Source organism: Arthroderma uncinatum, assembly GCF_011692745.1.
Source record: "Arthroderma uncinatum strain CBS 119779 chromosome Unknown scaffold3, whole genome shotgun sequence".
In the NCBI taxonomy this organism is placed as follows: Eukaryota; Fungi; Ascomycota; class Eurotiomycetes; order Onygenales; family Arthrodermataceae; genus Arthroderma; species Arthroderma uncinatum.
The window spans coordinates 643,246-665,107 of NW_022983865.1; the positions used below are offsets into that span (position 1 = coordinate 643,246).

Consider the following 21,862-nt stretch of genomic DNA (forward strand, 5'->3'; position numbering starts at 1 on the left):
GGCAAGGGAAAATCTCTCGACTAGATTATAGTTTGCTGCTGCTTGGGGGCTTGTCTTGCTTAAGGCGAACGACTCCCTGCATGAAATGGTCAGCCGTCTCGTCTAGGAGGTTTGTTGCAAGGGTGCTTGAGGTGTTTGAGAAAAAAAAGAAGAAAAAGAAAACATATCAAAAAAGGGAATTTTAGTTACCTCTTGCACGCATGTAGCGATCAGGGTGCCATCCTGAGCCCACATCTGCTGCAGGACAAGGCCTCGCCCTGCCCCGGCCCATGGGGTTTTCATCTCTGAGAATATCCATTCGTCTGCACGGAACTCCCGCCTGTCGTGGAAGTATATGGTGTGATCCAGGCTCACCATCATGCCGATTTCCCTATTCGGTTCGTCCGAAGTCTTTTTTGATAGTTTTAGCTCCCGCTCCTCTTGCTCTGCCAAGTCCGTAAGGTATTTCTTGACCACCTCCTCTTCAACCCCGGCGTCTTTCTTTATCAGCGCGGCCGCCTTATCTATGGCACCGGGGGACGAAAAGCGGGGGATATTATGAACCTTGGCCACCGTGCCGATGAAATAGCTATCCGACATGTACGCTAAGGCTGTCAGATGCGCCTGTCTGCCCCCTTCCGAGGATATAGTGCCTCGGGCCTTGTTGAATAATTGCAGGGTTCTGTCGGCGGCGTGGGGGGAATCTCCTATCATTTAAACTCATTAGCTTTAAACCTGCACCCATCATTGTACGTATAAGGGGGTTATGCATAAGTATTCCCAGATGCTCACTTACTATTCGTTATCCCGACCTGTCTGGACTCAAACGGACCTCGGCCTCGGCCAATGCCGTCGTGGCTCTCTGGAACGGCAACATCCGGTTTCTTGATAGTATGCTTGATCTGTTTCTTCCCTCCGCTGCCTTCACGGTCAAAACTTAGGGTTGTGGTGAAAATGGGCCGTCCCTGCTGTCGTGCCTGAACCGTTCGTGTAGCGAAGCTTCTTCCATCACGGACTCGCTCGACATGGTATAGGACCGGTAATCGTGAATCTCCAGATAAGACAAAGTAGCAGTGCATGCTATGGGGGAAGAAATCAGCCGGAACTGTCTTCTGAGCTGCGGACAGGCATTGGGCTATGGCGGCGCCACCATAGATCCCTCTCGCGCCTGGGGGGTGCCAGAGCGGCCTGGTGTTGGTGAAGACATCCTAGAAGACGGGAAAACTGTTAATTGACCGAGTCACTATGGGAACAGTCTCTTCTCCCCGTATTCCAGAAGCCGCGCATACCGGTCCAATGTCGGTCACTGGCGTGAGTTCCAGGACGTTTTCAATCTGCGACTTTGCCGGGTCGTGAGGAGGGGCCTCGAAGATAGTTGCGCCCATTTTGAACTGCCTCTCTCTCTACGCCTGCTGTCAATCTCACGGTACAAGGATGAAGCCGAGAGAAACAGGCACCAGCGATCGCCTGGATATTTATTCTGGGGTTTCGCATGGCCTCCCCGAGGCGCGCCCGTGAATTCTCCTTGCGCCGCCCGTTGTTTATGCCGAGGTTCGATATCGCTTAGTAAGTAAGTCACGTGATGTTACACTTTCCCGAAGTTGGATAAGAGATAGAGACATTGGTGATATCAGGATACATTAGACATGCAATAGAGATAGATTAGAGATATCAGAGATATATTCTTGGATACGTTCTTGAGATACGCTTTTGGATGGGTTACGGTGTGATGTCGGTAGATACATGATCAGTGGCACCTGGAAGACGACTGCCCTTATCCATCACATCGACCATATTTGCTATACCCTTTGATATCAAATTCACGCGGCAAACCTATACCTGATTTATTAGGCACTAGGCAGCTATAGTCGTATCTCTCACCCCACGACTAGGGTTAGTCAATGCTCGAATTAGAATCATGGGGTTACGCCCCTTCAGTGGAATATACAAAATGTCTAGAATACCCCTTTTCTGTTGACTCTTATTTTTTTAGTTCTAGAGCATACAATCTTTAAATCCTTATTCCTAAGAACTACCACAACTTTCGAATCTTATACCCTTACATTCTTTGCAAGCCTTCTTATCCATTATACTTAGTTAAACCCGATGGTATATTATGCTCAGTTTATCCTATATATGCGATGTATATCACTTTTTAAGGAATATCTCTCTTAGCACATAGACAGATCTAATCATTGCCTTGTTTTGAAGGATATTGCGTAGGTATAGATATTTTGAGCCAACTCGATAACGGTAGATATTGTAATGAAATATAGATAGACGTTCCACTCTAGTACGGTATAATTGAATCACATATAAGTTCTATGAAACATCAAAATTGACTTCTGATAAGTTACCCAAATGAAAGACATAAGGTAAATGCAGGGTATCATAATAAGGACTTGAATATAGATGCGTGGCCAGTCACCAATGATGTGATGGGTCTATCGGTTTAGTTAATGCACCTTTACATTCTGACTATGAGCTGTTTATTTCTCCGAGGTCCTCCTGACGACTTTTGGCATATCAATGCTGCTATACCTCTAGTAACCGGGATACCACCCAGCTGACTCTAGTCCAGAAATCCCACTATCTTTAACCATAATATTACGATCACAATGTAATACAAACCATGGGTATACACTATATAATAAGAGCCTTATAACTTCATTGAGAGGCATTGATGGGAATTAAACCATTGCTCAGACTCGAATGCGTAAAGCGTATAACTGCTGGTGTCTCCATCTATTAACAGGTAATAGTATTAAAGTACCCTGCTATATAGAACTAGGCACACCAATCAGTCTTCAGACGCAGTGTAGATCCGGCAACGCATGAACATATATAGGATATGAACATGTAGTATCCTATACTATATAATCGCACATGGCCACTTTGTTCGCACTGGTCTCTTCCAGTTGAGCAGGGAATATCAGTAACCAAAGAACGGTCCCTAGTAAGGAATGCATGAGAATGAGGATTCAGTCCACTAGCAATTGGTACGCCCGAACAAGCATGAGCATAGTCCGGGCTCTTTCGCTAACGGCAGAATTTAATTGACTAGAAGCCATGTTCTACCCTGGAAGCGGAAGTACACGTTAAACGAGATATAATCTCGTTCAGAGGCCTGCTGTCCAGGGGCGACATGTAAATATCTATCTGCTTGCTAAAACGGCTGGCAACAAGCTTCAACAACTCGGCCCAAGCTCGTGAAGCCGGAGCAAAAAGTTGTTTTCGTCTCCATCCGTGGTTCCAAACCGCACAGTCGGTACGGACATACGAATTCCAGGGTTGGATCAGACATCGATATCTGCCTTGCTCGGAGTCCTCCGACAGCCTCGCTCCCTCCTCACGACTGTAGAACAGTTCTCCATATCAATACGGATACTCTCCATCTTGACTGTCCGCACTGAATGCGCAGTACTCCGTAAGTCTCTGTGAGTACTCCCCCGTAAGCAGAATGCTCTGTAAGTAGTCCGTACAGTGAAGGCGAGAAAGTTGAGATAGAAAGTCCGCCCCGGCCAGGATTTGATGCCTGCTTAGCTCGCCCGTCGGACTAAATTGCGATGCCCACCGCGATGTCTTTCAGCCAATGGATGCAACATGCCCGACAGGGTCAGACTGCGCGCTCTGTGCGAGATGTCCCAGTCGCGAATATTTGCCCGACGGCTGGAGTTTTGCTCGAGCGATGGCTGGGTTGCCGATCAAGATATCCTGGCCCATAATCAAATATATAAACTCCACCCCTCCGCCATGATGCAAGGGTTCGATAAGCTGTTCGACAAGCTGCTGGCTGCGAGACATCGACAGCTCGTTGTTTATATTCCGGCGTTGGGAAGCTGTTTTGTCTCTATCTTTTCTCACGGTGGAGGGATAATTGACTGCTCAAGATGCGTCTCTCGGCCTTGATCAGCGTTGCGGCCTACGCGGCGGCCGCAGTCGCCTGCGACTCCTGCGATGAGCCCGGAAAGCCAGCCCAGCATAACAGACTGGTGCGTCGGATGCAGCCTGAAGCCCAGGGAGCACTCACGCAGCCAAAGGGCCCTCTTGAATGGGGTCAGATCAACTTCTTGCACACCACCGATACCCACGGTTGGCTCGAGGGACATCTGAAGGAGCAGAACTACGGCGCCGACTGGGGAGACTATGCGTCTTTCGTGAAGCACATGAGGAAGAAGGCTGATAAGCTGCGTGTTGATTTGCTTCTAGTTGATACCGGTTTGTTCATATCTTTGCCTGTTTTGAAGTAATTTCATACTGAGTGGCTCTAGGTGACCTGCACGATGGAAACGGTCTCAGCGACTCTACCTCGCCCAACGGCGTTGTGTCTGACGAGATTTTCTCGAGGATCGACTATGACCTGTTGAGCATTGGAAACCACGAGCTATACGTGACTGATGTCGCCTATGAGACGTTTGCCAACTTCTCCAAGGCCTATGGCGATAGATACGTGACCAGCAACGTCCAGATCATCAACAAGGAGACCGGCGAATACGACTATATCGGGTCAAAGTACCGCTACTTCACCACCAAGCAAGGTCTCAAGGTCATGGCCTTTGGTGTTCTCTTCGAATTTACCGGAAACTCCAACGTGTCCAAGATCATCACAGCCGCTGACATGGTCGAGGAGTCTTGGTTCATTGAAACCGTCCAGACAGACGACCCGGTAGACCTGTTCGTCATCTTTGGCCATACTCCTGCTCGCACCAACGACAAATTCCCAGCTCTCCGCACGCTGAGGGAGAAGATCCAGGAGCTCCGTCCAGGCGTGCCCATCCAGGCGTTTGGTGGCCACAACCACGTCAGAGATTTCGTCGTTTACGATGAGACATCCACCGCTCTCGGATCTGGACGATACTGCGAGACCCTCGGATGGCTGTCTATGACCGGAATCAAGTCCCGCTCCTTTAGAGGTAGCAGCAAGCCAAGGGGTGTTCCTAACCCAACCCGACGAGCAATCAAGGGCGATAATACGTCCGATGATTCATACAACTCCGCGGGTCGCAATAGAAAACTGGACCTCCGCTATGCTCGCCGTTATCTTGACTGGAACCGCTTGACGTTTGCCTACCATGCCACCAACTCGCAAGACAACCGTCTGGACACCAAGGAGGGTAAAGACATCACACAAGATATCACCGGTGCCCGTAAAGATCTCAACACGTCTACCGTTCTGGGATGTGTCCCCGAAACCTACTGCCAGTACTGCGTTCCATTCGAGGACAAGAACAACATTTACCAGCTCGTCATCGACATGATGGCCAAGGTCGTGGTCAAGGAAGACCGCAAGGATAAGCCGAGACTGCTCCTCCTGAACACTGGTGGTGTGCGATTCGACCTTGTCAAGGGGCCCTTCACCAAGGACGACGAATACATCGTCTACCCTTTCAAGAATCAGTTCCAATTCCTCCCCGACGTGCCTTACTCCGTCGCCAAGGACCTCTTGGATGCCATGAACAAGGGGCCCTACCAAAAGCGTGCAGAGGAGTACATGTCAATGCCTCCCCAGCAGATACCTGATGCTGATAACGTCTGCGCCGACCCTTCACCAGAATTCATGGAGATCAGACGCCGTGAAGCTCCACAGGGATACAAGGCCTTTACCCGCCGCACCCTCGACTCCTCCATGCTGTACCCTGGCTACATCACCTCTGACGACTTCGGCACTGACGGTGATGACACCCCACACTCGAGTATCCCTTACCACAAGGTCCCAATTGACATCCAGGCCAACGCATCCTTCCCCATGGACGGCTCCACGCCTGACGTCGTCGACGTATCCTTCGTCGACTTCATCGGCGCCAAATACGTTATTCCTACCCTCAACAAGCTCGGCGGGAAATACTCTGCCAGCGACATCCAGAGCTACAAGGACTTTGGAGAATCAAGCTTCCTACGCGAGTATGCTCTCAAGTACTGGCAGGAGGGTTTGCCAAACTGTCCTACCTCATAGAGTATAGATCTATTTCTTTTCTTGTGGAATATGAGTTATTGAATTATGTTCCCGGTCATGTAGCACGGCCGAGGAGAACGCTGTCCATAGATATTTTAATGAAATGTTCTAATACAAACTATGAGAAGCCGATCTGCAACCCGAGATATGCACTTATCCGCTATCACCAGCCGTCATCCAATCGGTTAAACACCTTTCCTCCCGTAAGTTCCAATCGGATAAAGGTACAGGCGCGAACCGTCGACATTAACATGTCAGTCTTTATGAAGCCATCCAACGGTGCCTCGACCCTCGGGGAACGACACCACCACATCATGAAGCTATATCAACAGAAGCAAGCCAACATCACACAGAAGAAAGTCACAGCAAGCCATGAAGCCACAAAACTCAAAAAAGGTCTTGTCAAAACGCCCATTTCGAGCACCACTCACATACATACAGCATACAGACATTCAGCAGACAAAAAGAGAAGCCAGACCTGTGAGGCCTGACTGATAACTGAAGCAGTTGTGGCATCGCCCGGAATCGAACTGGGACCAACTCGGAGTTGTTCCACAACGAGTTATCATAACCATTAGACTACGACACCAGCGGATGCTGCAATTGCCGCGGCCGCTTAGTGACGACTCTATCGACGAACATACAACATCGAATATACGAACACATGAACACACATGAACACACGAACATATGAACATACGAACATACGAACATCTATACCATACGAACATCTAGGGACTAGACTGGCAGCTTCACGATACGCATGTGAACGATCAGTCAAGGTTTAGTAAGTTAACGTGGCTGTTACACGGATACGTGAACTGATACGGCTCTTTAGCAAACTGGTATATACATCAACACGGCATGAGAACGGCCGGAGAACGAGCCTGATATGCGGGGCTATCACGCCTCGTAATACGTGTGAAGGATGCAGACGAAACTGCCCGGAGATGGAGAAACGGCGGCTCCAGTTGACGGCTTGATAGTGACCCAGTTCATCATTCTACGCTGCCGGTCCGTTCGAAATAGAACTTGTTGTACTTCTCCGGATGGTACGAGGAGAAATAGTCCATATACAACAGCTCCTCCCGCGTCTTCGGCTTGATGGTTAGGCCAGGAAAGCTACGCAACACTCTGCCGAGCGTGACGTACAACTCGCAACACGCAAGTCTGGATTTAAAGCACAAGAAACGAAAGGTCAGCATCCCTTGACATATCCATGCATATACGGGTGGCCATAATTGGTCGGGGATGGGTTCAGTAACGCGCAGGGGTGGACCGCTTGAAGATAAAAGAAAAACTGCTGGGTTTAGTTGGTAAACTTACTGCATGCCAACGCAGGCGCGGGACCCTTTGCTAAATGCCACGAGAAATCTCTCCAGTTCGGTGCTAGCTGCCGGATCTAGCCAGCGTGACGGATCGAATTTGTCGGGATCAGGGAAAATTTCCTGATTTCGGTGCATGGTCCATGAACTCATGCCGACAATCGTCTGGTATGGAGTTATTCACTGAGCATGCTTGAAAGGCTGAGACGAGGGATACTTACGCCGGCTGGTACCTCATATCCATCGAATTGAGCCCCTGGTTCTGGGACAACTCTTGGAAGTCGCCCAACAACGCCATATGAAAGGCTTATACCCTGTCAGCGCCCCGTGTCCCTGTAGGTTACGGATATGTACTCACCGCAGTGCCTCCTTGATGATACTATTCTATAGCACGGTTTGATATCAGTATAGTGCATATACAAAGTTGGGGAAGACGGGACAAGGGTATGACGAACGAAATATGGTAGCCTCTCAAGGGTGACTAGGTCGATATCTCCGTCTGGGTCGGGGAATGCTTCGCGCAGTTCAGCTGTCACGGTTGCATATATCTTTGGTGAAGAAACTGTGTGATACAGTGCCACCGTCATGGCGTTTCCTGTCGTGTCGGCCGCCGCAGCAACGACGATATACGCTTCATCCTTCAACTGCTCGATGGTCGGAATATCCCCCTTCATGAACTCCGGGTTCAGGAATTGATGGAAAATAGTTGGCCGTTCGGGCTTCTCGTTTGCTTCTACCTGCCGTTTGACCCTGGTCACCTGCTCTCGGCTGCTCTATAGAAGGTGATATATGGCTTTAGCAACTAAACAGGGGTCATGCCGTGCATGCGGTTTGGGGGGCGATACCTGATGGAACAACAACATGCGAGTCAAGGCCGGGCTTGTCAATTTCGCCATCCAGAGTGGTATTCCCAGCAAAATCGGCCGCATAAAGGGGACCTGCTGAAATAGCCAAAACATAGGACCAAAGCCTCGAATCATATCAAAGAAGGCTGCATCAAAGTCGTCTTTTTCAAGGAAATTATAGCAGTTGTCAAAGGCGTAGTCGCTTATGACATCAATGGAGATGGCTCTGAATCCATGATGGAGATCTATGCCCCCGCAGGACTCAAGAGCAGTAGATATACGCTTCACCAGAGTTTTGGCTTTGGACTGGACGATGTCTTCGAGTTCGAGGACTCGTTTTCTAGAGAAGAACGGGTTGAAAGCAGCCCGCTTCATTCGATGGATATTGTTATCGGCCGTCGTGAAAGTCGCCTTGTCCACGCCAAAGGCATCATAAAAGGGGGCACTCTTGTTGTACTTTGTGCCAACATGATAAATCTCATCATAGTGTTCTGGGTTGCTAAGATGAATCTCATCAGGCGTTATGCGAACCACAGGACCTACCAGACAAGCGCCATAAGTACGATGTGATATATTGTTTATATATACTCCATGTATAGGGGGGTCAAGGGCGCACCGTATATCTGATGCAGTTTCTCAACCTGCAGATAAAACTTTCCGTCCAATATGCCATTGAAATAAAAGGAATATAAATTAGTTGCTTTGGCAAGGAACGGGCCAGGGATATGCGCCAGCGGATGGAAGGCGATTCGATATATGACAACAACCGTATACCAGACGAGGACACCCAGCGCCCCCGCTGTGGCAAGGATGGTGAGAGAGGAAGGATCAAGCAGATAACCGGTGAAGCCAGTCATGGTCAGGGGCATGCGTTCCGAGTTTAGGGATCAAAAAACCATTCAAGTCATTACAAGGTCATGAACATTAAGCCAGGCAGTATTGTAATAGATAATAGGAAAAATTAGAAGGACAGTCAACCTGGGGGGCCACATTTTATACTAGTATCAAGAACCACCCACTCCGTCACAGGTAAAATCTAACCTTAAAAAGCACCTGGACATGTAAAATAAATACGGGATAATTAGTCAACTCGAGGTATAAACCTTTGACGGTGTGGCACTTGTTAGTTAGTGTTTGGAAGTATGAATATCTTCAGCCCCTGAGAGCCAGTCAAAACCCACACTTTTAGACAAACCTGGTGCACACAAAGCGGCCATGTTTCGGGGTTGCTCATTAGCCGTTTGGCTTATTTCAACATCAATTGACCATGCTGCGGAGTTGGATCGAGCGAAAATCGCAATATCAATGGGAAGACTATAATACTGCATTCATTAGCTGTCAACCTGACAATGAATTCCGGCTTGTCACCCTGTCTCATTATCTATATCTCGTCGGGTGTTCCTGAGGTATGGTAGTTTCCAGGTACAGCACCTATTTTGGGTGTCCTTTGTTGAATCTTTCTTCCAGAATAAGGGCTACGAATCGCTATTAAAGCCTTTCAGTATTAAGTCCGAGACTTCTTAGTTCCATGAATGAATCAAGCGATTCTCCTTCTGCACCAGGCTGTTAGAGAACCGTTTTCATCGCTTTTCCTTTGTACTTGGCTGCATTCCGTCATCAAGTTGAAATCAACACGGTACGCGAAGAGCCGGTCTCTAGAGGAGAGCAAGCATTGTCTCCTAGAAACACTGCGCTTCAATAAGCCCAGCAATTAACGTCGATGCTCGGGTTAAACACTTTAGAAAGCGTATTCTACGTCTCGCAGACGACGGAGAAATAGAGAATATGCTATTCGAGACGAGAAAAGATTTTATATTATCTCAACTGTCAGTGCAAATCAGGACTGGATCGACAATATTTATGTGCAGAGATATCGAAAGCTCAAGCGTTCAACACATGCGACTCAGCCTCTCACAAGGGCGAATAGCTGATGTTTTGAGATGCAGCATTGGTTGGTCAGGCTGGCTCCGGACCCTTAAGCTGCTTCCGTTGAGATCCCCGCTGGGTATGGGCGTAACTCGGGGCCTCTAGAAACGCTTTGCGATTACACACTGAGCAGGGGGTTTATTTTGTGGGCGTTGGTGTGAAGATTATTGGATGCGGGGATGGGTACAGGGTATTATAAAATATTAAATCAACAAACCAGACGACGTGTAAGTGAATATGTCGAACCTTAAAAATTACCTTACTATGTGTGTAAACTGAATGCAGACATGCTCCGCAGGGACTTGAAATGAAGATGATGAACCTTTCGCTGGTGGAACTTGTAGTTGAAATGAAAACCGATCGACGGCCAGTGTGCCCCCATGAGAAGACCTCCCAGGTGGAAGAATAAGAAAGTATGCCGAACCTTATATATGAAGCCCGATCATCAGGTGGTTGACCGTGCGGAGGATGGTTTTTGGCCGTAGATGCTGACGCTGTGGAATTGTGAGCAGTTTATTTCGTTGTTATGGTGCAACATCTCCCATCGTATTGTGCGTGGGCAAAGGAATGGTAGGAAAGGAACGTAAATGGATGGAGAACTTACACATGGAAGTATGCATGGGTCTTTGGGTCACGAAGTCCGGCCCGCATTTTAACTAAAAACATTTGCACTTCTTCAAATGTCCACTGGAGCGAGCAAAAAAAGTTAAAAACTGGGCATTCCATGAAAATGCAAATGGGGAAAATGGTGGTCAGTTACCTGCATAACTCTCGTCAGCAACGCCATCGCCCAGCCTTCGATACCCTCCTCGCAGTGGAGGAGATTCCACTGGCCAAGCCGTTTGATTTGTTTGTCTTTCCCCCAGCCTCCCACAGGAAGTTTGAATCGGTTCTCCACAACATTTTCGAATCCCGCCTCCTCCATATATTTTTTGGCTAGATCGGCGATACGGAAGGTCTTGCCAATTCTCTCACCAGCTTCTATAAACGTCCGAGACCATATCGCGAGCACATGATCATCGGTGACGGTTCCATCATCCGATCGGAATTCAATGGACATCTCTATCTGGTCAAGCCATGCGCCCGGTTTTAGATGTCTGTATGACGGTCAGCGTTGCACAGTTAGATTGACCACGCAGTGTCCGCGTAGTCCCCCCTTGGAGAGATCATACTTAAGGACCTGAGTGTAGAGCTTCGGCCAGTCTGAGATTGCTCCATAGAGAGCGCGTATGTGTATTAAATCGAAGTGGTTGTTCGGGAATGTCCACTCCTCGTTGGCATCGTCGATTTCAAACCGGAGATTTGGGGGAACAAATGACGGTTGAATCGGAGATAAATCAGTCCCAATGACCTCGGCAGAGGGGTACTCGTCGGCAAAGTCTCTGGATATATGCAATCAGGAAATATTCATCTGGTGTAATCAAGAGACGTCATAGAGCTTACATTGCCCACTAGAACAGAGGTCGATGGTTAGTGTCCGAACAATTTCAAAGAGGTTATTTGGGCTTATCTGTACGTACTATTCCCGTGCCAGTACCTAGGTCAAGCACAGTCTGCAAAGCGATTAGCAGGGTTTCGCAACCCTTCAAACCCGCGGGCTCCCAAGATTTACCTGTATATTCTCGTCAATCGGCGCCAGGAGTAGTTTCCCGCCTAATAAAAGTGAAAACATATGATGCCTGATAACCCGGTCAGCCTTAGCCTGTTCACCCATGGAGAAGATTGCCTGCTGACATACGCAATATCTAGTTGTTCATTTTGCCGATCATCGTTCGGTCCCCTTTTTTAATAGCAAAGACGATATCAGAATGTGGCATCGTTAGGGTCTAGGTTGTAGCCCGTACCAATATGCTCCAGCCTTATATGCGTGATATCTTCTACCATTCTCGAATCGGTATGCGCAAATATCGGTCTTTATCGACGTAGTGTCACTCGCACTAATAAAGCCGAGTCAGCGCAAGGGCCGGTTCTCAGATATCAGGCGACCCTTACTAGTCATCTTGGAAGTCCGAATCGGTGTCATCATCTACTTCCTAGAGGCATGCAATCAGCATGTAATGCGCTTAACAAAATCCACGGAGGAATTTCCAGGCGTACCAACGGATTGCCATGAGGGTCGTCGGGTTCTGGCAGGGTCTGAGGCGGGGAGGAACGGCGCACAGGGCTATGGGATTTCGGCGAGCTCGACTGGTTTGACGTTGAGGTCGGCATCTTTAAAGGGCCGCGAAGAGAGTATTAGGTATACGGAGTAGTAGCTGAAGCCAGGAACGCCTGCTTTTTGTGATGTATGCGTGGATTAAACCGGGCTATCTGAAGAGTTAAGCATGGGATATATAAGCCGAGACCATAAATAGACAGTTGAGAAGCGACAGAAGGATGTGACCCGTCATTCATTCGTTACAGGGCAAAGCGTGGTAGTTATATTCGCAAGTGACCTCCTTTTCTGCGGGGAGTTTCATGTTCCACCCGATGTTGACGGACTAGATGTGGTTCGCAAGCCGGATTGAACCGACCAAAAGGTTGAGGAATGGTAAAAAAAAAAAAAAAGAGGTGTGGTGTCGCCGGCGACGTAGGCTTTGGCAGGTTTAAAGAGCACAATGGTGAAAGAAAAGAAAGCTGACTGCATGCCAATCTATGTTTCCCTAGCTTGTTCGTCCACGCTCTGAGTGATCGGATTCGCCTGCGCCAAGGCCCTAGAGCTAAGGCCTCTAAACAAGGGTTGAGGCCACAATTTCTGGACTCGGACAAGGGAACCGCCACAGACACCAGTGAACGGCGACCTTTTGCACGGGACGGCATGGTCGAGGTCACCAATCGGAATATCCTGCCTCGACCGTAGCTCAGGATGTCCCATCCTTACGAGATCATTCGACCATGGCATTCCGTTTGCCGCGGCCCGGCCTGACTTGGCCTTGTCGACAGTAGGCGTTGTAAACCAGGCATCCTGGCAGCCGTTAGATATGTTGCTCCCGTAAGGTTTTTCTCAGTGCTGGCCCAATTCATCAGGCTGGCACCGGCGGCGAAGCTCAAGGGCGTAAACATTGTAGATGCAACAGCGGGTCGTAGCTGAATTGTATTGCGGGGCAGGCCGACGAAGGTGGCTTCGCGAATCGATGACTTCATATCAACATCAGCCCCTTGGATATCCTAGTCTATGAGACGAGAGCATGGGTGTTCTGTCAGTGCAGCTGGTCTGGCGCTGGTCGAGGACGGCCCTGATCGCGTGGTCTGAGGGCCGGCCGGGGCAGGTTGGAGCTGTGTTCCCTGTTGCCGTTCGACTGAGACAGGGGACGTATATGCAACCAGCATCATCTTGACCGTCTCAAGCGCATCTCATATCTCATCTCTGGCGTCGACGTCGTCGTCGTGCTGATTTCCCCTTTGGGCAGAGAAGGTAACGTGTCACGTGAATGACTTAGTAAGCTGACTAAATATTGACTAAGTGAGTGACTAATATCTTATTCATGTTACACGTGACTCGTTGACCATGACTAAGCATAGACAAGACCCGACCAATCAGAAGCGAGCCCTAAATCGCAGCCCACAAAGGGCAAGAAAAGTCGCTAAGCGAAAGTCATCTCTAATTCTCTCTCGACAGCACGACCTGGACGAACTCGCCGACCACCACAACCTCGCTTTCGTCCACATATATCAACTCGTCGACTCAAGGTAAACGGCTTCCAACATGTCTGACGGGGAAGTCGAGGTCGAAACCGGCGCCTACGATGTGCTGCCCAAGGATGTCACCGCCGAGATGGGCAACATCAAGCTCTTCAACAAATGGAGCTACGAGGACATCCAGGTCCGGGATATCTCTTTGACGTACGTCTGATTCCTCTTGCGGGCTTCTACCGCACAAGATTGGCCCCCCCCCCGCTACTTTTGAGAGAGACTGGAGGAGGGATCGAGTCGTGGATGGATGGGAGAATGGAAAGGCTTGGATCGCAATGTGGAAACTGACATCTTGCTTGCGCGTTATAGCGATTACATCCAAATCCGACAACCTGTTTATACTCCTCACTCCGCCGGCCGATATGCTGCTAAGCGATTTCGAAAAGCCCAATGCCCACTCATTGAGCGTCTCACCAACTCTCTTATGATGAACGGCCGAAACAACGGAAAGAAGGTCATGGCCGTCCGAATTGTTGCTCACGCTTTCGAGATCGTACGTACTGTCTTTCTACCCTTCGAGAATCACGAATATATATCTGGAGTTATGCGGCAACCACTAACCCTGTATGCTTAGATCCACATCATGACTGACCAAAACCCCATCCAAATCACCGTTGATGCCATCTCCAACTGTGGCCCACGAGAAGACAGCACCCGAATTGGTTCTGCCGGTACCGTCCGTCGTCAAGCCGTCGATGTCTCCCCCCTCCGCCGTGTCAACCAGGCCATCGCCCTCATCACCATTGGTGCCCGTGAAGCCTCTTTCCGCAACATCAAGACCATCTCTGAGTGTCTCGCTGATGAGCTCATCAACGCCGCCAAGGGATCCTCAAACTCGTACGCTATTAAGAAGAAGGACGAGTTGGAGCGTGTCGCCAAGAGTAACCGATAAAAAAAATGCAAGGACTATACATTTTCCTTGGGGGGTTATTGCGTTTTTTTCCCTGACGTGTTGCGCATGGGTGTGTATGTGAGGCGAGGACGGAATTGTCCTTTTTCTCTGTATGGATTCGGCTCTTCATTTTGTGTGTGAAATTTGGGCCATGGGAACCATATGGTGTTCGAAAGGACAGGAAAAATCCAAGATGGATAACCTTTCTTCTAATGTAGCCGCAATGCAAACTATTATGATCTACATCTTCAATCACGAGCTGTTACTCTGAATTTTGTGCCATCATATTAGAGGTAGCAGCGATAATCACACAAAAGCGTTACAGTTAACCTCGTAATTTGGACTCAATCGCAAACCCCTGAAAAGCCTGGTAACACTTGATTCATCTCTAGATATATTTTCTAGCATGGTTGGTACTTGAAAAAATATTTAGCCTGTGCTGTAGTCTCCCGCCATTAAGGTTGGTGGAAGTTGTGTATCGTGAAAAATTGATAAGATAGTAACTTTTTTTTATCTCGTCCCTAACATTCCAATTTCAACAACCACAACCAGCCATTATTTAATCAACTCGGCCATCATGGGGAAGCGCAAATTAGGCGCATTAGAAAAGGTCGATGCTGATCTGTCAGTGAACCTTCACTATTTCCATACTGTTGTTTCTGCAGCTCTTGCTCTTTATTGCCAAAATACCGTACTAACACTCGGTCTCCGATAGAACAAACCTGCAGTACAAGATTCGACGAGATCCAAAGTATGTTCCGTATCCTCTATCCCGAGAAATTTTATCCCAAGGACGAATGACGATTGGGCATCTGCGATATCTATTCTCAATGCTAACTCGCCCTGTTGCGCAATAGATCTTACGTTGAAGACTTCCGAAGTCAACATCTTCAATATGAAAACCACCGTGAAATTTTCATGTCTGCGCCATCTGCGGCTACCGATACCGGCATAATATCTCTTATTGACCTGATTGATTTCGTTGCGCATATTGCAGACTGTTATCCGGGTATTACGAAGGATTTTCCGCAAGAGTTGATTGAGATTCTCTCTTTGCATCATGCTGTCCTCAGCCCAGATTTGAGGGAGAAAATCGTTGGGAGTTTGGTGCTTTTAAAAAGAAAAGAGATTATTGATTCGTCAACGTACGTATACGGCTGTATGAATGTTAGAGACTTCATCAATTTTGGTATACTAATTGCGGCGGGTTTGAGAATACAGGCTCCTACAGACTCTATTTCCGATCCTAGTAACTACACCGAGCAAGACCTTACGAGCGTTCCTATTTCAGAAAATAGTTTCAGATTTACGCTCTGCCAATGCAAAGACTACAAACCACAAGCTAAACAGAACGATCCAAACCGTCTTGTTTAACCTTGTGACCTCTGACCGGACTTCTGCAAAGGCTCTCTGGTCCGTTAAAATCACTAGAGAACTATGGAAGCGCCAGATATGGACCGAATCCAAAGCCGTGGAAATCATGAAAGAAGCTGCGCTGGCAGACAACGAAAAAGTCATCATCGGCGGTGTGCGGTTCTTCCTCGGCGGTGATAAGGAGCGAGAGGAACTTGAGGATGAGAGCAGTGATGACGATGCTGTGGACGTGAACAAAGTGAAACATCAAGCTACCATCAACAAGGGATCTAAGAAGCGGGCCAAGGCTATCGAAAAGGCGAAAGCTATTGTGAAAAAGAAAGAGAAGAAGAAGAACCAGCCTCATCCGTTGAATTTCTCGGCTCTACATCTTCTGCACGATCCCCAGGGCTTTGCAGAGAACTTGTTCCAGAAGCACCTACAAAATACAAAGGCCAAACTGAACCTTGAACAGAAGCTACTGGTGTTGCAACTTGTCTCCCGACTCGTTGGTCTACACAAGCTTACCATAATCCAGCTCTACTCTTACTTCTTGAAGTATCTTACTCCAAAACAGCCGTCCGTTACCTCGTTCTTGGCCTCCCTTGCGCAGTCTTGCCATTCGCTCGTTCCTCCAGATACCCTTGAGCCACTCATCCAGAAGATTGCAAATGAGTTCGTTTCCGAGGGATCTGCCGCAGAGGTTGCCTCCGCTGGTCTAAACGCCATCAGAGAAATATGTGTTCGACAACCTCTGGCGATGAACGATACTCTTCTACAAGATCTCGTGATGTATAAGAAGAGTAAAGACAAGGGTGTCATGATGGCGGCGAAGGGGCTGTTGAGCTTATACAGAGAAGTTGGCGCAGAGAAGCTGAAGAGGAGAGATCGTGGCAAAGATGCAGCCATGGGCTTAAAGGTTGGCGAGCGGAAGTCACAACGATACGGTGAAGAGGAGGTTGGTGAAATCGAAGGTCTCGAGCTACTTGAAAAATGGAAGGAAGAAGAGAGGAGGAAGAACAGGAGGGAGAACGGTCTGCCGTCTGATGGAGAGAGTGATGAAGATGAGGAGAACGAGAATGACTGGGCGGCGTGGAACATGGAAGAGGATGACAGCGATGACTCTGGAGGTTGGATCGATGTTCAAAGCGACGTCGATATCGTCTTTAGCGACTCCGAGGACGAAGGGCCAACGAACAAGAAGGCCAAAACCAACGATGCCGCCAAAGCCGACGGTGAGAAACCAGCCGAAGAGGCAGAGGTCAAGAAGGTATCACGCCTTGCAACGAGCAGAATTCTCACGCCTGCCGACCTGGCGAAACTGGCTGAACTACGAGCTGCAGCCAGCGTGAACGCTCTGCTCCCCGAAAACAAGCGCAAGAGACTCCTACAACAGGCTGCTGCAAACAGACACGCCGATGATCCTCTTACTGCTGCTGAGATCGAGGGCCTCGCTGCCCTTTCAGCCGGAAAGCAGACTCGCTTGGAGAAGATTGCCCATGTGAACGAGACCAAGACTGATCGGTCGGAGTTCAAGAGCAAGCTCGCTCGCAAGAAGGAGACCAAGGACAACCTGGGCAAGAGTTCGACGAACAAGGAGAAGGCTAGGAAGAAGAACTTCCTGATGACGCTTGGAAAGGCAAAGGCGAAGGGGAAGCGAAGTCTTGTTGAGACGCGGGCTTCACTGAAGGCGCATCACGAACGGAATAAGAGAGGAGGGAAGAGAGGGAACCAGGGGTAGTCCATAATACATAGAAATGAGTTCTTGGATCTCTTATTCTACTTTCATATTATCCACTTCTTTATATTATTTACTCCGTATATTCGATCTATGATGTCAGTGCCAAAAAGGGTTAAATGGAAGAACCGTGTTTTTTGGCGTTCGCGTTGCGTTTTTTTGACTTTGCTCCCAACCTCCAACTTTTGGACTTCAAACGTCTTTCTCCTTATCGCCAACCTTCCATCATCGCTCGCTATCAGCATCCCCGCCTCCTATATCACCGAATAGCTATCATCGTCATCGACCTTTGGAATAGCTCACAGCACAGAATATCGCTGCAAAGGGCTCGGCAGCTCAACTCCTCTAGCAGTGCTAACCACGACCTGAGTCTCAACATGGCTCCTCATAAAACTACAACCGCCTCATCCTCCAAGAAACGCAGATTTCAGATCCCGATTACACAATATTTCTCCCCCTCGCCTTCGCAGCCGTCCGAAAACGAGCCCTCTTCACACTATAACTACAATGCGCCCACACACACACCTCACCCTACGTTACCTCCCACCATACAATCATCTCTTCTAAGCGTTGGCATGCGAGTTCGAAAAGCTGTGCCTGAGGGATATCGGACCAAAATCACGGCCAAGACTACCTATTATCAGTCCAAGCCTACACCACAGAGCGACGAAAGATGTTCATTAACGACTGCCGCGTACTCCGAACTTATCCCCTTCAGCGGCGCATTTAAGGTCGGAAACTACGGAGTGCAATCTTTCCCCAGGCCTCCGTCCTCTTATACAGTCACAACGGAGTCAACAATGGCCGGAAGACAGCTGGACGAAGAATCACTTCCATCAAGCAGCCAAGGTTCCACACAGTCCATTGATTCCTTTATTCTCTCGAAACCCAATCCGTATAAACGAGGATTCGAAATCGAGGAAGACGACGACGATTTCGATGGCCAAGATTCTGTTATTCCCTCACAGACACTCCCTTTCGCAGTTTTGCATTCACGGCCGACTATATTACCTAGGAGCGGAAACTCAAAACAATGAGATCCCAAGCACTATCTGCATCCTCACTCTGTGCTTCAACGCTGAAAGGGGACCGGGAACAGGAAAATTGGGATCCAGCATATACTCTCAACGGCAACGAAAATGGAGACTTTGAAGAGGCTGCATTTCTGAGGAGGCGAGAAGATGTTGATGAGACCTACCTACGCGGCGCGCGGGAGGTCCGAATGGGCGGGGTTTAACCCTTTTATTGATATTTTTTGGCTAGTTCTGCTTGGCTTATCATTTCGCTTCATGTACTTTACATTGCGAGCATGTATTTTTGTTAATTATGGAGGGAAGCATGCAGGTACAGCGACACCCCTTTAGGATATTGGTAATAATATTGCGGATATTTTCTGGCATTCACTCGTGCATCCCAAGAGAACTTCCAAGCCTCAACTTCTTGGAATAGCATTGGCGCTGAGCCGTTATTGCTCCAGCTAAGAAAAAATCTTCCGGACGTGCGAGCGACGCCTTGTCGACCGGGAGATATTCAGCATGGCATTCTCTTTGCGTCGATTATCTCCGATTATACATGCAGAAATAGCGACTTGGCCCGCGACTTGGCCTTTATTCCGGTGCTGGGCAGCTGGGCAGCTGAATATATGTCTGATAATATGCCTCAGCGACAGTATGACAATGGCAGGGCGCTCTTGATGATATTGCCTGTTTACGTACGCTCGCTGGCAAAAAGTCTTATTTAGACATCTTGCTAAGACATCACACCAGCCACGCAGAAGAATTGTCCAGTGGTTATCCAATTGCTAGCACCACCTCACGGGCTTCCTCCGTGCAGCCCCTGAAATTTTCCTTGGGCCTCCGGCTTGGCCTTTTACTGGACGAACGGCGAGAGACAAAGGAGTCAGCACAAGATAAAACACACGAGTGATTCGTCAGCGAGTCCTGAATAAAAAGAAAAGGTCCTTTACGACAGGCTGGAAGGATGGCTGCCAAATAGCTCGTCCAATGATTGTGGTAGTGAAAAGCTTTTATAGAAGCTTTCAGGCCCAGAAGCCATGCCCAGAATTAAGACATTTGGCAAGGAAGCGCTTACTTTTGATAGCTCGGCATCACCACTTGATTGACTTCCCAGAAAGCTTCCTCGGCTCACGGCATCTCTATCTCACTATCTCGCGGCGGCCCCCTAGCTGAAACCACTCGAAACCGGATCCAACGGCAAGATATAATTCATGCGGGACATTCGGAGTACAGAGAAGAGTTGGTTTCTATACCCAATCCGAGGATAGGCGTGCAAGGATTTAAAGTACACCCGTAAATATAGTTTCCCCCCCACGAACATAGTTACGGCCTGGGTAAGCAACGCCGGCTGAAGCGACGGCTGAAAGATCTGCCTCGCGGGAAGAAAGTGTCCTCTTATCATTTTGATTGTTTTGGCTTGGACAAACGGGAAGGCAATGTAAGCGACACACCAGCCAACAGCACGATTCCAAGATATTTAAAGCCTGAAAAAGAAAATCAATGGTACATGCATCAAGTCATCTATCGGGACTCTGCAGCAATTAAGACGGCGCCAACTTCTATTATACGTATCGCCACTAGACAATGACGCTTGGCGAAGGGGGTACTGTCACCTCGAATCCTGTGAGAACGCAATCGGGAGTACATGACTATTCATTGTGGTTGCTCCCCTGCATGGCCCCAACAGGGGGGCCTGCGGCGTATTAGTACACGTGTATGACTGAACAGGGCTCTAATTATACTGTGTATGCCACCTTGCTGTATCGAGATAGGGGTTAGAACGTCCCCATCCCGGCCTGTTACACCCAAGCGCGGGTGCGAAGACTCGGAGTGAAATCCCCCTATGGACCTGGCTGAGCACGCATCTTAAGCCCACATCCGATATCATGTGCCGCAATTTCCATCAGATTCTCCTCGCCGAGTATGTTTTGAGTATATCGGGCGTTGTACTTGACAACTTTCTTGACGGCATTGAAAGTAACCACGTCAATGAGGATGGGCGTGGCACTGATGTACCAGGACACCTTGCTGCTGCATGGGGGAGTTGTGAGTGACCCGGTATAGGTGTAGATACCATACTGGTGGAGGTGGTTGACGACACTTGGGAAATCAAGTCGCTTTGTTTTAGTGATTGTTCCAGGGGTTGTGATCTGATGCAGGTTTGCAAACACCTGCTTCAACAGGTTATTGCAACGTCCGTAGGGCGATAGCTCCACCAAGAATGCAACGACGGCGATCGATTTGGCTTTAATTGCGAACCCATGTCAGTTGTGAACGGGCTCTGGGTTCATATGTATGGGGATATAGGCGGGGCCTGAGAGCAGGGGAAAGATTGGAAAGGGGAAAATAGGTTATGCATTGGCCAAACTTACTAGAAGGACTCTGGAACACGAAGTGAATTTCCATGGGGAAGTATTCCTCATCAACACGATGCTCGCTCGGGGTATGGAAGTGGAATTGCTTTAGCTCATAGTCTTTGCCTTCGGCATTGAGCTTTCCCCCTACAACCACCTCCACGGTGGAACCTAGGTTTTCAAAATCCGCCATGTCGACTGATGGAATGGTCATGGTGACAGAGCCTTTGGCTGCTCTGGGGACGGTCTTGGAGTTAATGACAATGGGTGACTGTGTGAGACCGTGGCCGCATTCTTTGTTGGCGGCAGGGTTGAGACCGACCCAACCAAGGGGGCCACCTTCGCCGGTATAGTTGAACGTGGACACGGGGACATGTCCATCAGCGCTGAGGGAGCGAGGCTCCAAGCTGGTTCCGTATAGACATGAAGCTGAGGTAGATGTGATAAGGGCAGCAAAAGCTGCAAGTAGGCGAGATAGAATCATGATGTAGGCTAGCTTTTGAGATAGGAGTGCTTCTAATGGTGGGAAGTTGAGAAAATATGGCTATGGTGAAGTAGGGGGACAACCGTGATTTATACGACCGGACTCTGGATGCCCATTGCGTGGACTTGGGGTAATTTGCCATGGGGCTAAATTTACCATATAAAACCGGCTGTAAGACTTAATATCAGAGGGGAACCTAATATGGTTAGTAACTGCAAAAATGGCCGTCCAATGCCGCCGCAGTTCAATAGTATTTCCGAGGAATTAGGGGCTGGATATGTGGATCTGAGAGAATAAGATTAGCTTCGGGCGCGGGAGCTATAAG

The 21,862-nt window shown here is 48.7% G+C and overlaps 6 protein-coding genes across 6 annotated transcripts; 3 read left to right on the plus strand and 3 right to left on the minus strand.

The window, feature by feature from the left end:
• Positions 1–25: 25 nt before the first annotated feature.
• Positions 26–1,364, minus strand: GIQ15_04004 (acyl-CoA thioesterase II; the record flags this gene model as incomplete). Its single annotated transcript, XM_033551421.1, has 4 exons — positions 26–76; positions 190–686; positions 776–1,187; positions 1,269–1,364. 4 exons carry the CDS (start codon positions 1,362–1,364, stop codon positions 26–28), a joined length of 1,056 nt encoding a protein of 351 aa, XP_033405151.1.
• A 2,505-nt stretch (positions 1,365–3,869) lies between these two features.
• Positions 3,870–5,932, plus strand: GIQ15_04005 (uncharacterized protein; the record flags this gene model as incomplete). Its single annotated transcript, XM_033551422.1, has 2 exons — positions 3,870–4,197; positions 4,251–5,932. 2 exons carry the CDS (start codon positions 3,870–3,872, stop codon positions 5,930–5,932), a joined length of 2,010 nt encoding a protein of 669 aa, XP_033405152.1.
• Positions 5,933–7,254: 1,322 nt separating this feature from the next.
• GIQ15_04006 (benzoate 4-monooxygenase cytochrome P450) lies at positions 7,255–8,971 on the minus strand (the record flags this gene model as incomplete). The annotated part of the gene is made up of 6 exons (XM_033551423.1): positions 7,255–7,422; positions 7,479–7,563; positions 7,616–7,641; positions 7,713–8,030; positions 8,103–8,641; positions 8,719–8,971. The coding sequence occupies 6 exons, from the start codon at positions 8,969–8,971 to the stop codon at positions 7,255–7,257; spliced, it is 1,389 nt and encodes a 462-aa protein (XP_033405153.1).
• A 4,742-nt stretch (positions 8,972–13,713) lies between these two features.
• Positions 13,714–14,592, plus strand: GIQ15_04007 (40S ribosomal protein S5; the record flags this gene model as incomplete). Its single annotated transcript, XM_033551424.1, has 3 exons — positions 13,714–13,850; positions 14,010–14,193; positions 14,275–14,592. 3 exons carry the CDS (start codon positions 13,714–13,716, stop codon positions 14,590–14,592), a joined length of 639 nt encoding a protein of 212 aa, XP_033405154.1.
• Positions 14,593–15,169: 577 nt separating this feature from the next.
• Positions 15,170–18,920, plus strand: GIQ15_04008 (sda1; the record flags this gene model as incomplete). The annotated part of the gene is made up of 6 exons (XM_033551425.1): positions 15,170–15,216; positions 15,308–15,343; positions 15,450–15,737; positions 15,943–17,682; positions 18,033–18,636; positions 18,699–18,920. The coding sequence occupies 6 exons, from the start codon at positions 15,170–15,172 to the stop codon at positions 18,918–18,920; spliced, it is 2,937 nt and encodes a 978-aa protein (XP_033405155.1).
• A 1,620-nt stretch (positions 18,921–20,540) lies between these two features.
• On the minus strand, positions 20,541–21,537 carry GIQ15_04009 (periplasmic alpha-carbonic anhydrase; the record flags this gene model as incomplete). The annotated part of the gene is made up of 2 exons (XM_033551426.1): positions 20,541–20,944; positions 21,072–21,537. 2 exons carry the CDS (start codon positions 21,535–21,537, stop codon positions 20,541–20,543), a joined length of 870 nt encoding a protein of 289 aa, XP_033405156.1.
• Positions 21,538–21,862: the final 325 nt, after the last annotated feature.